This window comes from Thunnus maccoyii, chromosome 24, assembly GCF_910596095.1.
Source record: "Thunnus maccoyii chromosome 24, fThuMac1.1, whole genome shotgun sequence".
NCBI lineage: Eukaryota > Metazoa > Chordata > Actinopteri > Scombriformes > Scombridae > Thunnus > Thunnus maccoyii.
Genome location: NC_056556.1, coordinates 13111842 through 13128926, shown reverse-complemented (window position 1 = coordinate 13128926; position 17085 = coordinate 13111842). Strand labels below are relative to the sequence as shown.

The following is a 17085-nucleotide window of genomic DNA, read 5'->3' as shown; positions in this document are numbered from 1 at the left end:
GCAGGCTGGCTGGGAGTAGAGAGAGGAGAGTGTGCATGAGCTGAGGGAAGCCGGCCTTTAAACTGCAAGCTTGGAAGCTGGAACCCATTAGCTCCCTGGAACAACCTGCACACTCACAATCATTCAATCAGCCGAGCTCACCTGCAGCCCATCACACACAGGCACCACCAGAGAGAGGGAGAGAGAGATCCATAACACATGCACAGAGGGATTTAAAGTACATACAGTAAATACATTGAAAATGTTGAGATGACCTTGGGGTTGTAACACCCCATCAATGCCATGTTGTGGCAAAGGAAAGGGTTACTGCTTCAAATACTTTATAATAGGTCATAAGAAAGAGAAACATATATTTGACTGACTTGACTTGACTTTGTACTGAGCGAACCTGAAGAAGCTACAGGCAAAACGCGTTGTTCGCTCTTAATAAAGTCACAGTAAAGTCATTACAGTGCGCAGTGGTTAATTTTGATTTTCATCAAATATATATTTGTATTATATCTACACTCACAGTACAGCTGTGGCACCTGTGGGTCCCCAAATGAAGAATTAATGTCATATCATAACATATGAGTTGACAGGAAATGAAAAAAGTTATTCAAAGTTTTTGAGATATGAAGTTCCAACAAGACAGCGAAGTTATGAATGTTGCTTATAAATCAGTAATTATCTGTGTAGTGTTGTAATCTTGGATCATCTGCCCTGCTGTGCACTCAGAAAAAAACTTTGATTGGGGGTCTTTGGCAAAATAAGGACTTTAAGGAAACAATAAGACATATAGTGAATTGAGGGATTTCAGTATTTATGCTCAGAAATAAAGATATTAACAATTACAAACTTAAACCTCACATTTAAAATCTTAAAATGCAAGCAGCACTCAGACAAATTAAAGCCGAATTTAGATAACATAAAATGTAATGTAAGCAAAGCCCATGCTGCAGGCACCGACCAGTGCATGAACAATACAACCACAGTGTGAGCCTGTGCTGGTAAAATACAAGGACCAGTGAGTTTTGAGCTTATCCTTGTCACCCCTCATGTACTTCAGGCCCACCGTGGCTCAATACGTACTGTGTGTAGAGAGGTATGTAATTGATATACTTTTTACTGCTCACAGGATCCCATCCCACTGAGACTAAAACTCTATCAAATACTCTGCTCACAAACAGTCTCCTCTGGTCTAAAGGCCCCTATCAGTATTAAGTGAGCATCGTCCACCTCGTTCATGTCAGTAGTGATTTCCTGGCTGTATTTTTGATAACAGGCTGCATAAAATATGAGGAGATAATACAGCTTGAAATGGAGATAATAGCTATAAAGTTGGGTGTGTTTTTGACAACCGGAAAGACTTATTTTATGTAATAAATTTGTCTGGATTTTACTCCATTCAAGGGTCCCATAACCTTAGTAATTTGGCTACTTTGGCAACGAAGCTACAATAAATAGAAATTGACAGCTGTTAAAAGATTCTTTACCTGATTGCTTTAAGTCCATTGATGTTGTTAATGTGTCAATTTTGGAAAGGTATTTTAGAACCATTTTTCTTTTTGTTGTGCAGCCTTGATGAAGGGATTTCTGCCAAACTGCCTCGGCTTTTAATGTGACGATAAAAATATTTTTTTGCAGAACATTCATCATCATCCATTTGTCGCAGACTCTGGTCTTTCTCTCCGACTTTTAATGGTTAAAATGAGCCAAAAAAGTTTCGAATTTCCCTAAAATGAGGGATGGTATTTAATACAATGTGTGAACTCAGGGACAACCTTACTAAGTATTACACATTGTCATTCACTTCTCTATCTCACCTTGCAGTTAAGGAGCATTTATTTAAGTCAGTCAATTACAAGGAAGGTACTTACAAGAGGACATATTTCACTATCAAATCAATAAATATTCCAGCAAAAAGACCTCCATTCTCCACTTTCATACCAAGCTGGATTTTTTTTTCTTTGTCATTATTGCAAAAATGTTTTATTTGACTGTGTAGTATGACCTCTACACCTTGTACTCTTTGAAAGGGATATTGAAAACCCTCCTGTGGAGCAATTGTTGTTAGCAGTAACTGTCACCGTTTGAAATCCTAATTTGCTATAAATCAGAAAACAAGCTTATCGCCAACTGAGAAAATTGCAGCAGCCTTTTTTTATTTTTATGTTTTGGACATTTATCCTTTCACAGACAGTAAATGACTGCTGTGATGGCAAAGCAAAGAAAAGTCAGTTTGCACAATAAAGTATGAGGTGGATTTGAGCCTTCGGTATGATATGCTAATACTCATACACTGAGTGAAAATGTCTCCCTTTCTTGTGTATTGTGCCTGTTGCAGTTTTCTACCATTTAAAAAAGTGGCCAGAAGGTAAGAAAGTAGCCTTCAGAACAACTGTGGCTAGGTTCCTTATCTCTAGTATTACAGTATTACACTAGCACACTAGCACTAGCATCACTAGCTATACAATAAATACTTAAACATCCAACATCCATGACTGATTAGTTTTGGCCACACTTGGCATCAGAAACAAGCTGTAAACATAACAATGACATATTTAATACATTTTACAGATTCACATTTTACACCTCCAGCAGTTATGAAGCCACATTACTGTCCAGAAATCACCATTGACCAGCAGAGACTTTCATCACGCACCCACCCCAGGAAGGCCTTTGGTAGCATGTCTGGCTTCCTGCTGAAATCATGCAGTGAAGAGATGGCAGAGAACTGGTGCCTCATCTACCAGAAATCTTTGGACTTGCATACTGTTCCTTCCATCTGGAAAAATTCCTGTTCCTAAAAAAAGCATACTGTAAGCAAAATGACTATCAACCAGTTGCTTTGACTTCTGTAGTTATGAAATGTTTTGAGAAAATCATTATCAGCCTATTGAACATAGAAGTCAACTGCTCAGTAGACCCTTTACAGTTTGCTTACAGGTGTAAAAGAGGTACAGATGATGCTGTCACAGCCATGGTGCATTTTATATCCAAGCACCTAGAGGATTCTGCTTATATACGTCTTTTATTTGTAGATTTTAGCTCAGCATTTATTACATTACAGCCATATCTATAAGTTAGGAAGCTGGGTGAGCTGAATTTCCAACCTCTCATTATTAGATGTACCACTCATTTTTGACCGACCATAAACAACAGGTCAGTGTTAATGGTATTCTTTCAGTACCCTGAACCTTGAACACAGGGGTCTTCCAGGGGTGTGTTAGTTCACCTGTCATTTTTACTTTATACACTTAATGAGTGTAGGAGCCATGACCCTAATAACTACGTCATTAAATTATCGGATAATATTGCCAGGTTTAGGTTTAATGAGGACGGATAGCAACATTTCAGAATGTTATTCAGAAAAACAAAGATTTGCAGTATGGTGTGATAATAACCATGTTGTGTTGAATGTTAAAAAGACAGGAGATGGTGTGACACTAGAAGAGTGAAACCATCTCACAGGTCTTCTCGTACAAATACCTTGGTACACACTGACTTGGAGCACGCATGTTGACGGTCTTTGTAGCAGACTAATACAACGTCTGCACTTTTTGCTGTGACTCAGAGTTCATGATGTTGATCAGAAGTTTATGGTAGTCTCTTATCAGGCCGTCTTTGAGAGCCTAATTAGATACGGCATCGCATCACAGCTTGGTTTGGTAACCTCTCTGTGCAATTGAGTGTCCAAACTAGTCCAACTCATGTAAACTGCATGGAAGATAATGGGTGTATGACAGCATCCATCCCCTACAAAAAGGCTGTTCAGAGGCAAGCCAACAAGATAATAACTGACCCATCCCTTGTGCTATACAGTGAGCACCAGCTACTGCCATCAGGGAGCAGGTTTAATGTACCACATTATCGATTGAATAGATTTAAAAACTCTTTTATCTCTACTTCAATAAAAAATTTTAAATGGTGGCAGATGAAATAAGGATGAAATCAATATAAAAACCAACAGAGCTTATATTTACTTACTGACTATTTTCCAGTTGTCGCACCTTTCCATACTTTTCTTTATTATAGGATTTTATCTATTTAACATCAGTGTATGTTTTTTTCTGTCTTTTCACTATATGTTTTTTTATTATTATGTTCTTAGATATGTCTCTTGTTCCCTGCAGCTATCTTACCGTGTCTTTTATGTATGTGGGACGTTTTTTATGGATGCAGCAAATTTCCTGTGTGGGGACAATAAACTAAATCTTGAATCTTAGCATTTATTTGGAGATGTGTTTCTGGCTACCCTACAGATGTAAATCCATGTGTCACTCTCCTTTTTTTCATTTTGGTCTCCACTTACTCCTGAGGGAATTACCCCACCACAGTATGTTCACCAACTAGTTTTTTACTGTATTTGTTTGCCAATTGGTGCTGAGCAGCTGGTGTGCAATGGGTTTTTAGAGCGCTTTTGCTGAAAACAATTGACAGCTGTGGCCAAATAGGTTATGAGGGGAAGAGTGAACAAAAACAGGAAAGTTGCAGGACGGAAAACCAAAATAATGAGCTGAAAGATGCTATAAATCTTAGGTTGTGTTGCTTGGGTTCATCAGAGACCTCTGTCACATTACACATAGTCAGACACCTGTTCAGGGCAAGTACTTTTGTGTGACAACAACAGGCTTGACACATTCTTCAAAGATAAATTGATCAATTTTATATTGCCAGATAAGTATTAGCTGATATGTTTGATTCCTAGTAATGGCTAGTGTTACAACTTGCTAGAACTAATAGTAGCTGGTAAGCAGTTATTTTGGGGGTTGTTCATTATTTCACCAAATGTCCCAACACAAATTACCCCCATTGTTTGAGTCTTGTGATTTTTAACGTTGCATGTAATAGTTCTGTGTATGTTTGTCATGCACAAACACTTGCTTTCAGTAGGCAGATGTGACAAGAGTTTACTCTAACAGCCAGGTAAACACTCTCAGTCACAACCTGGGTTGGCTTGAGCAGGAGCAAAAAAGAAAAAAAAGGGCCCCTAGACTATGACACAACAGTTCTGAAACAACAAACAGTTCAGCTTTTATCCAGCTGAATCATTCAGGGTTCAACCCTCATGATGCCTCAGACCTTGAGGGTACAGAGTTGAGAATCTGCTGGGCAAAGTCTACAGGTACATGTAGACTCCCTGAGATAGAAAATGTCTCTGTCAATAGAGGGGCACTTAAGTGGATCTAGCTTTAATAGAGTACACAGACAGCCTGGATATACTGGATGTCAACACAATTAGCGCCTGAAATGCTCCTGTAATAAGTTTGTCAGCTGTTACCACATAGAACTTGAGCTGAGTCATAGATGATGGATTTGAAAGATGTATGTGTTTGTTGTGTGTCCGTGTGTGTGTAATAAACAGTTGTGACGTCTTTGGAATTACACGTGTGTGTGTGTGTGTGTGTGTGTGTGTGTGTGTGTGTGTGAGTCAGCAAGATGAAAGAGACAACGTATCCCTTTTGGATCTGCAAACGCGCACACATAAGCACAGACACACATACAGGTAGGCATACAAGGACGCGCGCAAAGCAAAATCAAACTCTCGCTCAGACCGGATATGAACATGATTCAAGGAGTCACCAGGGAGTGTCATTTCTAAGTATCTCCAATGGGACTCGCCTCAGGTAATCCATAAGCAATTATTCTGGGGAGACAACAGACAGGCCTGTCATATCCGTTCTCCTCTGTGCAAATGCACTCAGGCAAGAACAAGCGCTGCCACGAGCATGTGCACACACACACACACACCCTCGCACATTTGTATATGGATGTGCAAATCTGAGCATCTTCCTCTCACCTTTTTCTCCCACCTCCTCTCTCCTTCACACACAAATACACCTAATCTCATGCATGCTCTCGTTGCTCTTCTTGCTCACACAAACTCAACAAATTCACATGTTTTCTCTCCTCTCACATTCTGTCTCACTTTCACACTCACCTTCTCTCCTCTGTGCACACTCACATATAGGACTTTAAATTTCAGTCCTAACAAGGTCCTTCCACTGACCTTATTTATTCCTTCTTGATAAACTTAAAGGGACACTCTGATTTTATACAAGGGTATGTTTACGTGTCATGAGCAGTACTATTCAACCTATGTAAACAGCTGTATATTGTCCCTGAAATAACCATGATGATGTCATCAGAGACTTCAAAATGTCTGTTACAATACAAACTTGGAGCTACATGTAGTGTTTTGGAGACATTGATTTACCAGACAGGAAAATGGTTGAACAAAAGATGATACTGTGTTGGGGAATCACCCATATTTGGGGACAGTCAGGAAAAGTCAGGAAATCTCAGCCTCTGGCGCATCAACCGTTGACTGTACATTTGTCTTTTTATGAGTTGCTCAACTTTTACTTGGAAGTACAATAGTGAATCACGGAAGTTTCACTAAATCTGGGTGAATAATGAATGAAAAAAGGAAATTTCCCCCCAGTACAAAATCCTTAAGTTAAACCAACTACCCTGAAGCTATTCTTGATGATAGTTAACTGCAACGTAAAATATTAATCCAACACTGAGGATAAACCAAAATCTAATCACGTCTCAGAAAAGTTGTTACTCCAAAGATCTAAACCTCAATTTGTCTCTCACAAGTACAAAAACACAAGAACACACATACACATATACAATCAAAGAAGTACAGCCTTGTTTGTCCTTCCACCTTCCCACATCAGAGACCCTCTCTAGTACTTTCCTTATAAAAATGAAAGGCAGTGTCTTGCTGATACAAGCAATGCTCCCCTGAATTTTAAAAACACAGATGAAACACACCAGAGTCCTTAGACGACCTGCATTGCACACTGCCCCACTGGGACTCCTTTATAAAATGTTCGACTCTTAGTTTGGACTCAGTCAAGGGAGAAATGAGCAGAAACGGCTCAAACACCTAGCTAACACCCTGCCCGTGTCTGCTACCTTTTTAATTCATGCCTTTATCGCTTCTTGTCGCTTGGTTGCTCCCTTCTCTTGTCTCCCTTATATATGTATATTTTTTCCAATTACTTGAGTGCACAAAAGCCCTTGCCCATTTGGAGTGCAATAAATTATCGTCTCTTAATTAGGCATCGAGGCGGTAAAAGCATGTCTGTCCAAGTTGAGAGGTGCAAACTAATTGGATTCTTGACTGGCTGTCTGGATAAAATTGCTAGACTATCAAAGCGAGATTGAGTGAGTGATTGAGAAGGTGGGAAAGAAATGCAGTGTGTAAATGAGTTTTAAGAGGGGAAACCCAGAAAAGGGAGAAGTACTGAGAAAGGCGGATTGTCAGAAAAGCGAGTGGGAAGATGGCAAAAGATGAAGGGAATTGGGAAGCAAGAAAGGCCTAGACAAAGACACATATGACGATATGCAGTATTTAGTCATAGAGATAAAACACAGTAACAGGCAAAGATACCCAGATCAGTCACAAATCCAGAATGTGTAGTTTCAAATCAAAATCAAGTTTACACAGATTTAGTATACTCCTGATTATTGCATTTTAATGATACCATTTTGTACCCATTTTGTACCTTGAAGGTAGAGAGTTCAACTTAATACTTTTCTTGCTGAACATTCCAGACACCCTATCCATTAGTAGGGTTTTCCCTGCCAATCTAACTCAAAGGCAGGCCACCTTTGTATTACTGGCCGCCACCTTTTTGTTGAAAATGTGAGCATGTGATGTTGATGGAACGGAAAAGGTGGAACTCAACTGCAAGGGCAGTGCAGCACCAAGACAGTCAATGGTGGTCAAGGCAGTAGTTGCAAGCATGTTTTGATTTAATGACTAAAAGATTACATTTGTAAGACAAACATCAATACTCTCTACACCGTCACTCAGAGACTAACGTTGACGGAGCGGAACAGCGAACTCCAGCAGTAACAAACGAGACCGGCTGACCAATACATACACCGCAGCATTAAACAACCTAAACCAACTCTAAGGTGAAGAAAGTAACTCTGAACAGTCTGTTTCACCTCAAAAACCCTGCGCCCGCGCAGCGTCTTGGACGACAATGGCTTTCCCTAGAGCTGACAGTGCAGCAGAGAGGCCGCTCTCCACTGCCGGAGATATGATGTTAATAACAACACAACAGAGCACTTTGCCTTCCCCTCATTTTGTCATTCTCATACAAGCAGGAGACTGTAAGATACTTTCCAATTAATTCATTAATTAATTAAGCAGTTAACTTTTTAAAATAAAAAGGCTGCGGACCATTTATTTTATCTGCCAGTGTGACAAATGCTACTGTCATTTGTCACAACCTTTGTTTTTCATCATTTTGTTCCATCTTGGTATTAAATTTAAATCCCTATGGATACTTTCATCTGTCAAATAGCACCTTTAGAGTGTTGTTTCTCTAAAGGTGCTAAAACTGTATGTGCCACACTACACATGTTCTCCAGCCTTTGTCACCTTTGTCTCAAAAAAATCCAGGGAAAAACCTGATTAGTAAAGTGATCATTCCTTCCTTTGGCCTTAATTGTGCCCCAGGCCTGGTCTGATCAATAGACTAAATTGTTCATCACAAAAGCCTTCAGTGCCTGTCTGGTGCAACAGATTAGAATGCAAGGTTGGTGCATACATAACAAGTCTGTGATTAAGATCAAATGCAATAAAGTAGAAATGAGGGGTCTCCATTCCAAAAATGCTATCAAAAGATGCAAAATAGGTTTTGGTAAGCATTATTCAGGAGGTAGAGAAAGGTGAGAGGAGTCCTGATAAGGTACCTGATTCTCATTAACAACCCAATATCTGTCTTCTCTCCTTTCAGGGGGTGGTGAGCTGGGTATGAGACCAAAGCTAGTGTGTGAGCAAGGAGTAAGCCGCAATTGTTGTTTTTCAAAGTGTTCTACAAAGGGATGAGCTTAATACTGGAAAGGGAAAGACAAACATATTTTTGGAAAAGTTGCATTAATTAATGACTGTGCTTAATGGTGCTGAAAGACAGGATGAACCGGCAACAATGGAATACCCACTACTACCTCCAAATCCCCCAACAGCTAGCCTGCAATTAACACAGACTGTGTAAAGGCTAATTGCAGGCTAAAGAAGTAGACAACCCTCCTTTTGCCCTTTTAACCTGAACATCTTGAGAATAGAGCCAGGCAATAAGCTCAGGACATTTTTGAAGGATTTTCCTGAGGTCATAGGTAGGTATAACTGCCAGACAGCCTTTGGGCCCTTACTCCACCTGCTCACAGGTGAGGCCCAGCTGGCAGCCAAACACCTTGTAGCATTCTCTCAGATGTACTTAAGCCAAGTGAAGACGGCAACTCTAGATCCAGATCAGGCCAAGAAGCAGCGGTACCAGCGCCAGCAAACTGGCCTTCAAGGACATCAGCCAAGTTCCTGGATTCATGCTGGCAGCTGTTGCAGCCAGCAAACTCCACAGCTCTGGTGGTCATCAAGGCGCTTGACCAGAAGGTGGTACAGTTTGGCAACAGCACATCAAAGGAGATGGTTGACTGCCTTCAGTGGGAAATATTTGCTACACAGCAAACCTTTCATTCATGGTCAGAGAGACAATTGGAGACCATGGAGAGTCCTGCAGGCTGCCCGCCCCTTCCCTTCTAATGCTTGACCTGAAACCTGTTAGCCACAATTGCCACAATAACTTCAATAATAGTCCTGTAATAATGGCAATTTTACCTTCACTCTAGCAATTATTTGTCAGACTGGGTGTGGGATTTCTCAAATATAGGCTATTTAAAATGTAATGTTTAATAGTACTATAAGAGTCAAATGATCCCTTAAGGATAAAAGGTGCAAACCACAGAATAGCATCTGTGGAGGTGGCAGGGATTCAATGTCTTGCTCAAAGACACTTCAGTAGAGCAGATGCTTGCTGAAACTGGATAAGGTTCCTTTTTGATCTTTTTCTAGTTGAAGGACAGTCTGACATCATGGATCCTTAAGAAAAAGCTTCTGCTTAAGATTAAATGCCAGAGGACCTGCTTTCATGTAGCTGGCAAAACACAAATAATTAAGTGAATGAGTGGAACACCCACATTTTCTAAATAGGGCATCTTCAGACCTCTTTTTTCTAATTTTCCATGTGACATTTGAGCTAAGCGCACATAACTGCACCAGTTTGAATTCAAGTTATTCATCCCTGTTAGTCTTACTGTGGAATAATTAAGCTCCTCCTTGCTAGTTTTTCACTTGTTAGGCTAGGAAACACATTCTTCTATTACCTTTACCTTTTTGAAGCAAGTGTATACTTTGTCCTTTTTTCTGAGGAAATTATTATGACTTATGTCTCAACCACGTGCTGTGTTCCAAGAATCTTTAATGCAATAAGGAAGTGAGTGCTGTGAGATTTTACAAAGACATTAACACAAACACACTCAGTTTAGGCAACAGAATACCCTTTAGGAATAAAGAAACGACAATGTCCTGATTGCATATTGATCTTTTTAAAACACCCTGGATTACAATAGAACATTATGACTGCAGTCAAGCTGTATGACTTATTATAGCACATTTTCTCTACTCATACTCAGTTCTACTCTAAACAAGACACACATGGTCTCTAATAGTGCATTGACTTGTGAATAACTTTCCCTTAAATAACTAACCAAATTGATGATTTAATAGATAGTGACTTAGAGGAATCAGAGGATGCTTGGTGTAGATCCACATGTTTAACTCAGTAGAAATGAGAAGATGAGATATGATATGTAATAAATGGATATGTTCAGTTCCAGTTTTAGATTTCCATGGATAACAATTAACTGATAAGATTTGTATCTTAGGAAATACTGCTGCCAATTAATGTCCATAATGCAGTGACATGTCTGTTGGGTTTATATGCTTATTTTCTTGAATCTTAACAGTGACATCTGCTGGACATTTAGAGAATTAATTTCCTTAAGTTGGAAGACAGCATAGAGAGCAAGGCTCTTGCATAGCCTGCTACAAATACACATATAGAGCTAGTAAGAGTTGAACAAGGAAACATTCTTATTTAGCGTAGAATAAGTTGTTTCATCATGAAAAATCTAATTTTCCCACTGCATTTGGCTTGGATGTACAGTGGCCCATCATCGTAATTTCTTATGAACATATAAGCTTTATTTTGTCTTTGTCGTTACTGTGGTTATGCACCAAATTCTCTTGCATTTTCCAGATCCACTCCTGAGGGAGTTGGCCATTATTTCCCCTCTGCTCGTGTCTCAAAATGCTGTCATTGCCTATTTGCTTAAAATGGCAAATTTTTACCACCAAGAAGCCAGAGACACATGCCCAAGTTCACTTACCCCCCCCCCCCCCCCCCCCCCCCCCCCACACACACACACACACACACACACACACACACACACACACACACACACACACATACACATCAGGACAACAAGAGCCCATAGCATAAGCTCCCCAAGGAGTACAGAGGACTGTCTCTTTTGGAGTCTTGTCTTTCTCTCTGTGCTGTGGCTTAGCTGCAAAAATCCTCTGGGGAATGTAGAGCCCCAAGACTACCCATACAAGTACAATTGCAGTGGTAGCACGAACAGCAACACACTCCACCAACTCTGGCCTGATGCTATGTACAAAAGTGGGACAGTGTTTGCCTAAAGGAGAGTAAAGTGGTCTTGTGAAGGAAGGTCAGTGGTTCAAATTCCAAGACCCATGGGGAAAAATGGAATGAGTAACAGTCCCTGCTTGTTGCTAAAGTATATCCAAGGTGCCCTTGAGGGGGAAAAAAGGCCCACAGTTGCTGCTAGAGCTGTTTAAGCACCTGGACTTTCACACCAAATCTCGAGTCTTAATATGGTGGTGCGTCACTGTATGTACTGTACTATATGTGGACCAAGGTTGTGTAGGAAGAACAACACACAAGCTCAGCAAATCCTTCCCTTGATAAAGGTTAATAAAATAGTTGGTCCTCAACCTTTTGCGGTACCTTTCAGCTGAAGAGCAAAATCCCAAGACACATTAAGTTATTGTATCGATTGTTTGAAATGTCACACAAAGTCTTGTATGAGAACACAAGAGTGTCAGTAAGCACATTTAACTGCTGAACTTGGCTTAAATTGCATTAAACTTGGATGGAAAAGGTTAGAATTAAGGGCCAAGAAATGTTTTTATAAAGCAAACACAATTGCTTGACAAGGGTTTCAGAAAATCTCAAGGCGTACCTCCATTGCAGTAGGCCAACAATGAATTCATTGTTTTGTCATGTAGGAAACTATCACCTAAGTACAGAAGATACTGTACAGTTTTAAGAGGATAATTGCTCTCTACGGACATCCACATATCAAGAAATGACACCATTTATGCTTGGTTTGCTCCTTTTTAGAGAAGCACAGATGGCCTCATATTGAGACTCATGATTTTATAGGTTTAATATGCAATCAGTATAATTGTGTAATAGATACTGTGAAACTAGTTGTGATGACACATTCTACTAATTAAATTCAGTCAGTAATCCACATTTCTTAGCTGTGCTTCCACAATTTTGCCTTTAATGTTTCTTAAATTGGACTCAGGCACAATTTAACAGAATTTAAGTAGAAATTCATTTCAATGCAAATTCAAGGGAAGTTATTTATATGCATATATGCTGATAGTAAATGCACACTGTGTATCTCCTTAGAGCAGTAGCTGTAGAAAGCAACCCTTATAACTGTTATCTATGTGCTTGACAAGTCTACTTATGTCATCTTCAACATAGCCTCTGTATTTACAGGTTGAATTACAGACAAACAAGCACACACCTCCATTATTTGTGGATGGCAACCTATAAATTGTCTTTGTCATTTTTAGTGTTCGGGAGCTTTTGGTAAACTCATTTCACTCACTCACACCACTGAGCCGTGTGAACGACACACAAAGCTTCAGTTCGTGTTTCGCCGACAAAATCCCACTGAACCCTGGCGTCAGAAGAACAATTGCTCCCTGGAAAATCAGGAAGAGCCCCAAATGTCTACGGGAAGTTCACATGATAAACTCAACAACTTCCCTTTCCACAGGAAATTCATCAACTCCAATGAACTTGACACGTTGAGGTCTAAACTTAGATGTTGACATTAGCACCTGCCTGGATGATTCATCATTTGGAGAAAAAATACAGATCAAGTGCTGTGATGCCTTCTGCAGCATCTGTTCCCATGTATAACCATATTATTAGAAACTCCATCCACCAAAGGATAACTTATTACCTTATGGTGTAGTCGAGACTATTAGACTCCACATTGCTAGATAAATCTAATAACTAAAAATAGTCACTGATCCAAGGTTAGACACATGGGCAATGTGGTTTTGCGACCTAGCTTCTAAAAACTAATTCAGATAAAATGGTCTAAGAAAGAATAATACATTTTTGGTTGAACTGCTCACAGCGTTGTTGACACTTTGGGAACCACTGATGTTCAGGGACTATCCATGTAGGTTTATAGTTCATGTCTGGGAACACACGTGGTTGACTTTGTCTTAAATTGAGATGGGAAAAATGTGCAGCGCCTTCTTGAAGGGCACCAGTAACTTTAAGGAGACATGGAGAGACACCAAAATGCCATACTCTTAACTTATTGAATTTGGGATTGCTTGCATCTTTGTGCGTCCCCTAGAAAGAAAGACAGAAATGGCTCCTGGCATTTCACCCCATCCTGCTTTATGAGAACGGCTCCTGACATTCTCACTCTGCTGTATTGCTTCAGTGGATAAAAAGCACACTTTAATGTGAAAAGGAACATTTATTTTTGACCTTCTCATAGACTTATCTCAGACAACAGTGATGTAAGCACTCATATCCTGTTTTTCCATAAAAATGTCCACAGAGACAGAACATATAACACCAAGGTCATAAAGTTCAAATGGAAACATTAAATAAAGCACTATATATTCGTATCAGATACAATGAAAACATAGCTACAGTTCAATTTATTGCCAAGAAAACACTGAATTAAAGAATAAACTGTTATTTGTCCTCCATACCTTTTTTAGTGTACCGGTTATTGAAACAAAGCGACATTGAGAAATACAACCAAATCTTTCTATTTACACTGAAGATCTCCATTTTTGTCACTGTTAAACATTATTACACACAGAGCAAAACTGAATCATAGAATATAGAATTGATGATGTCATTTTGGTAGTTTAATGGTCTTGACTTTGCGGCTGAATCTCTTGTTACTCCACCTGGAGGCGGGGTATGCTTTTTATCTCTTGTGGAATGAAAGTGGAGGCAATAAGTGCTAGAAAAATGCAAATTGCACATCAACATTATTTTGCCTCCATTAATAAACATTATATTACCTATTTAGACCTTTTTGTCCCTTCTTAAATAACAAAGAATTATGTAAAATCTAATCAAGTCGGCTTGAAATTGACTGCTCATGGGTGGATGGTCAATCCCCAAAGATGAAGTGGACTAACCACTTTAAAGATGATATTCCAGGAATACAGCCAGGTATTGCAGGGGATTCTCCAACTGTGGAGTAAGTTAACATCAGATGCTCACAAATAAGAATCAGCCGATGGCTGAAGTGAAGAGTGAGGTGCACCCTACTGACATCATCATTGTGCAACAAGTCTGAGGACAGCCTCTTGTGCATGGTGTAGTCTCAATAAAGTGAATGAAGTGTGTTTTTATTCAAGGATTAACTGAACTTTTAACCTTTTCAAATAATATGTTGCATGTGGATTTGATGAAATAAGACCTCAGTGTGAAAATGACAGGAAAAAATCAAACATTTTGAAAAGATAAAATGGGAAGACACTCTCTGTCACAAGCAAATTAATAGTTCTGGAGTATTGGCACACCAGTACAGTATGTCTCACTAAACAGCCATATGCTTGTTTTATAGAAAAGTGAGAGAAAAAGAAAAATTGCAGCAAAAAAGCATTTCACCCCCTTCATTCCAATATTAACCCCGGGCTACAACTGTAACACAACTCACATATTATGTATCACATAAAATCATAATGGCAGGACTTGTCGGACTGCCAAAAAAGGAAATTAACACAATAAGTCAAACAGAACACAACACTTTCCCAATATTAATGCATGTTAATTGCACAAAATGAGTTAAGATATTTAGGCGTTTTCTACAAAACCATGAATAAAGTATGAACAATGTGCAAAAACAAGGACGTCATCTACATTTATGGGACTCCTGCAGTTAATACTAGCATAACGCTATTTCCTCTCTGTCACTTTTTTAAAAAAATTCTGCATTTATTAACTTAGAGTAAAATTTATGTAAATGCATCTGAACAGACAGCAATGGCTACTTTGGTTCCTTTTTAATGAACAAGGGAAAACATAGGTGGGTGGGTGGGTGGGGATTGCGATGAATTTACAAAATATACACCTGTATACCACTTGTTCCAGAAACTGTGATTAATTTAAGTAGTATATAGTGGTGTGTGTATTAGCACATGTTTGATTGTGTTTGTGTGTCTGTAGTGTAAGTATGTGTGGATAATTTCAAGGATTTTCAAAGTGCTCCATCTGATAACGTGGTGTTCAAAAAAAAAAAGAAAAAAATTAGAAACTGACTTGTGGCTTGTTTCCTAGTTGCCATGGTACAAACATGTCCATCGTAGCCCAAAGTGCCTTAGAGTAGGAATTTCTGGTCCAACACTGTCCATTTGTCCTGGTTTCCTCTGGATCGACTCCAACCTTGTGTCATCCATCTAGAACAGGTTTTTCACTAAGCCTTTAAGAGTCAAAGACAACACGAACCAGCATCATATTTGCTTTTAGAAATCATAATAAACTATAATAAACTATGCTTGTTAAGATTCTGGTCCCTAACTGAAAATCACTTTTGAGAAGCTTGGTAAAATAATACCCCAAGCATCACATATTCTCTCTTTTTTACACTGCACTGGGCAACTTTGCACAAATGGTAGCAAGTATGGATTGAAAGAGTTCCATCTTTAAGCTATCTGCTCATACATGCTCATGTTGACTAGTTAGTTTGCAATGGTATGTGCCAAAATAAACCAAATGGAAAAGAAAAATATATCAAACACTTTTGAGTTCAGTTTCTTTGGACAGAGAGTTCTCTAGCTGAGTAGGAAAGTGCACAAGACAAGAATTTAATTTGGACAATTAGGGCGGATTTGTATGAATTAAAGAGCATGGGTGTCTCCTCTGTTCTCCGTTCAAAGATGAGCATTTTCACAAATCTTGCCCAATGCAGCTTTAAGATAAGACCAGTTTATGCTGATTTATTCTGTCTGTCTATAGCTTTCAGTCTTGGGGTTCCAGTCCCTCCAGATGGTCGGGGATGGGTAGACCAGTGAGGATCGTCAGACACTTGTTCCACACGTTGAACACAGGACACACAGGCTGAACAAAGGAGACATGAAACGTGTGCAGGTGCTGGGAGCCAACGGCATCGTAGAAGGTCAGGTAGCCGGCGTCGTAGTCTAACAGAACCCCGACACGCCGCAGGTGGGGCGAAGGCTCAATAGCCAGCTCCTTGCTGTTGTGGCGCACCACCCAGGAGTTGTTGCAACGGCAGAGCACCCAGGAGGCCGAGTTCTTGCCGATCCACTCGTGCTTGGGGGCTGATTTGTAGGCTATACCCACAGCGTACCTAAGGAGGGAGATTCTGTTATCAGCAAGTGGAAACCCCAGGCCTTCCCTAAATCACACATATGCCAATAAAACTTACCATGTGCTCCCTCCAATCAGAGCCTCCCAGTAGTGGCGCCCACTGTCGATGTAGACGTTCCCTACCACGCCGTAGCTGCTCTGGCTGGTGAAACGTTCCTGGTTGTGGCCTTTCTTGGACGTGGTTTCGTCCCGCTCCACTGTCAGGTTATCATGTGAGACCTTCAGCTTCTTGTGAGCAGATTTGGGATCCAGCTTGAATGGCTGGCCTGGCAGTGGAGAAGGAAGGAAAATGGAAAACACATTGATTTTCAAGTGTGAATGCATTGAGATCTATTAGAGGCAGTGTTCTTTACAGAACAGCTAATTTCTTTTCAGTTAATTCAATTTCATATTTGCCAAAGGGGGAAAAAATCCATCTGAAGCACAGTAAGTGGAGCAAATGAAAATAATGAATCTAATAAGCTACTCCTGAATGTTTATACACAAAATTTCTGTAAAGGTCGATTCTGTATGGAGCATTCGTTATCACTCGTCAGTC

General features: G+C 39.8%; 1 protein-coding gene and 1 long non-coding RNA gene across 6 annotated transcripts in view; one reads left to right on the top strand and one right to left on the bottom strand.

Moving 5' to 3' along the window:
* LOC121891912 overlaps positions 1 to 17085 on the top strand; it is a 211536-nt gene that overhangs the window by 119026 nt on the left and 75425 nt on the right. The window contains exon 5 of one of the 3 annotated variants that reach the window (XR_006094230.1): positions 16176 to 16250. The exons of the other annotated variants lie outside the window; for them this stretch is intronic. This is a non-coding gene — a long non-coding RNA (uncharacterized LOC121891912). Of the gene's footprint in view, positions 1 to 16175; positions 16251 to 17085 lie in introns of those variants that run through there. 3 annotated transcript variants of the gene reach the window in all.
* LOC121891910 (E3 ubiquitin-protein ligase Midline-1-like) overlaps positions 13658 to 17085 on the bottom strand; it is a 42721-nt gene continuing 39293 nt past the window's right edge. For all 3 annotated transcript variants that reach the window (XM_042404557.1, XM_042404558.1, XM_042404559.1), the window contains exons 9-10: positions 16606 to 16813; positions 13658 to 16527 (exon numbers count right to left, since the gene is read on the bottom strand). In XM_042404557.1, the coding sequence (XP_042260491.1) occupies positions 16179 to 16527; positions 16606 to 16813 (557 nt within the window). In that variant the 3' untranslated portion in view covers positions 13658 to 16178. The remainder of the gene's footprint in view (positions 16528 to 16605; positions 16814 to 17085) is intronic.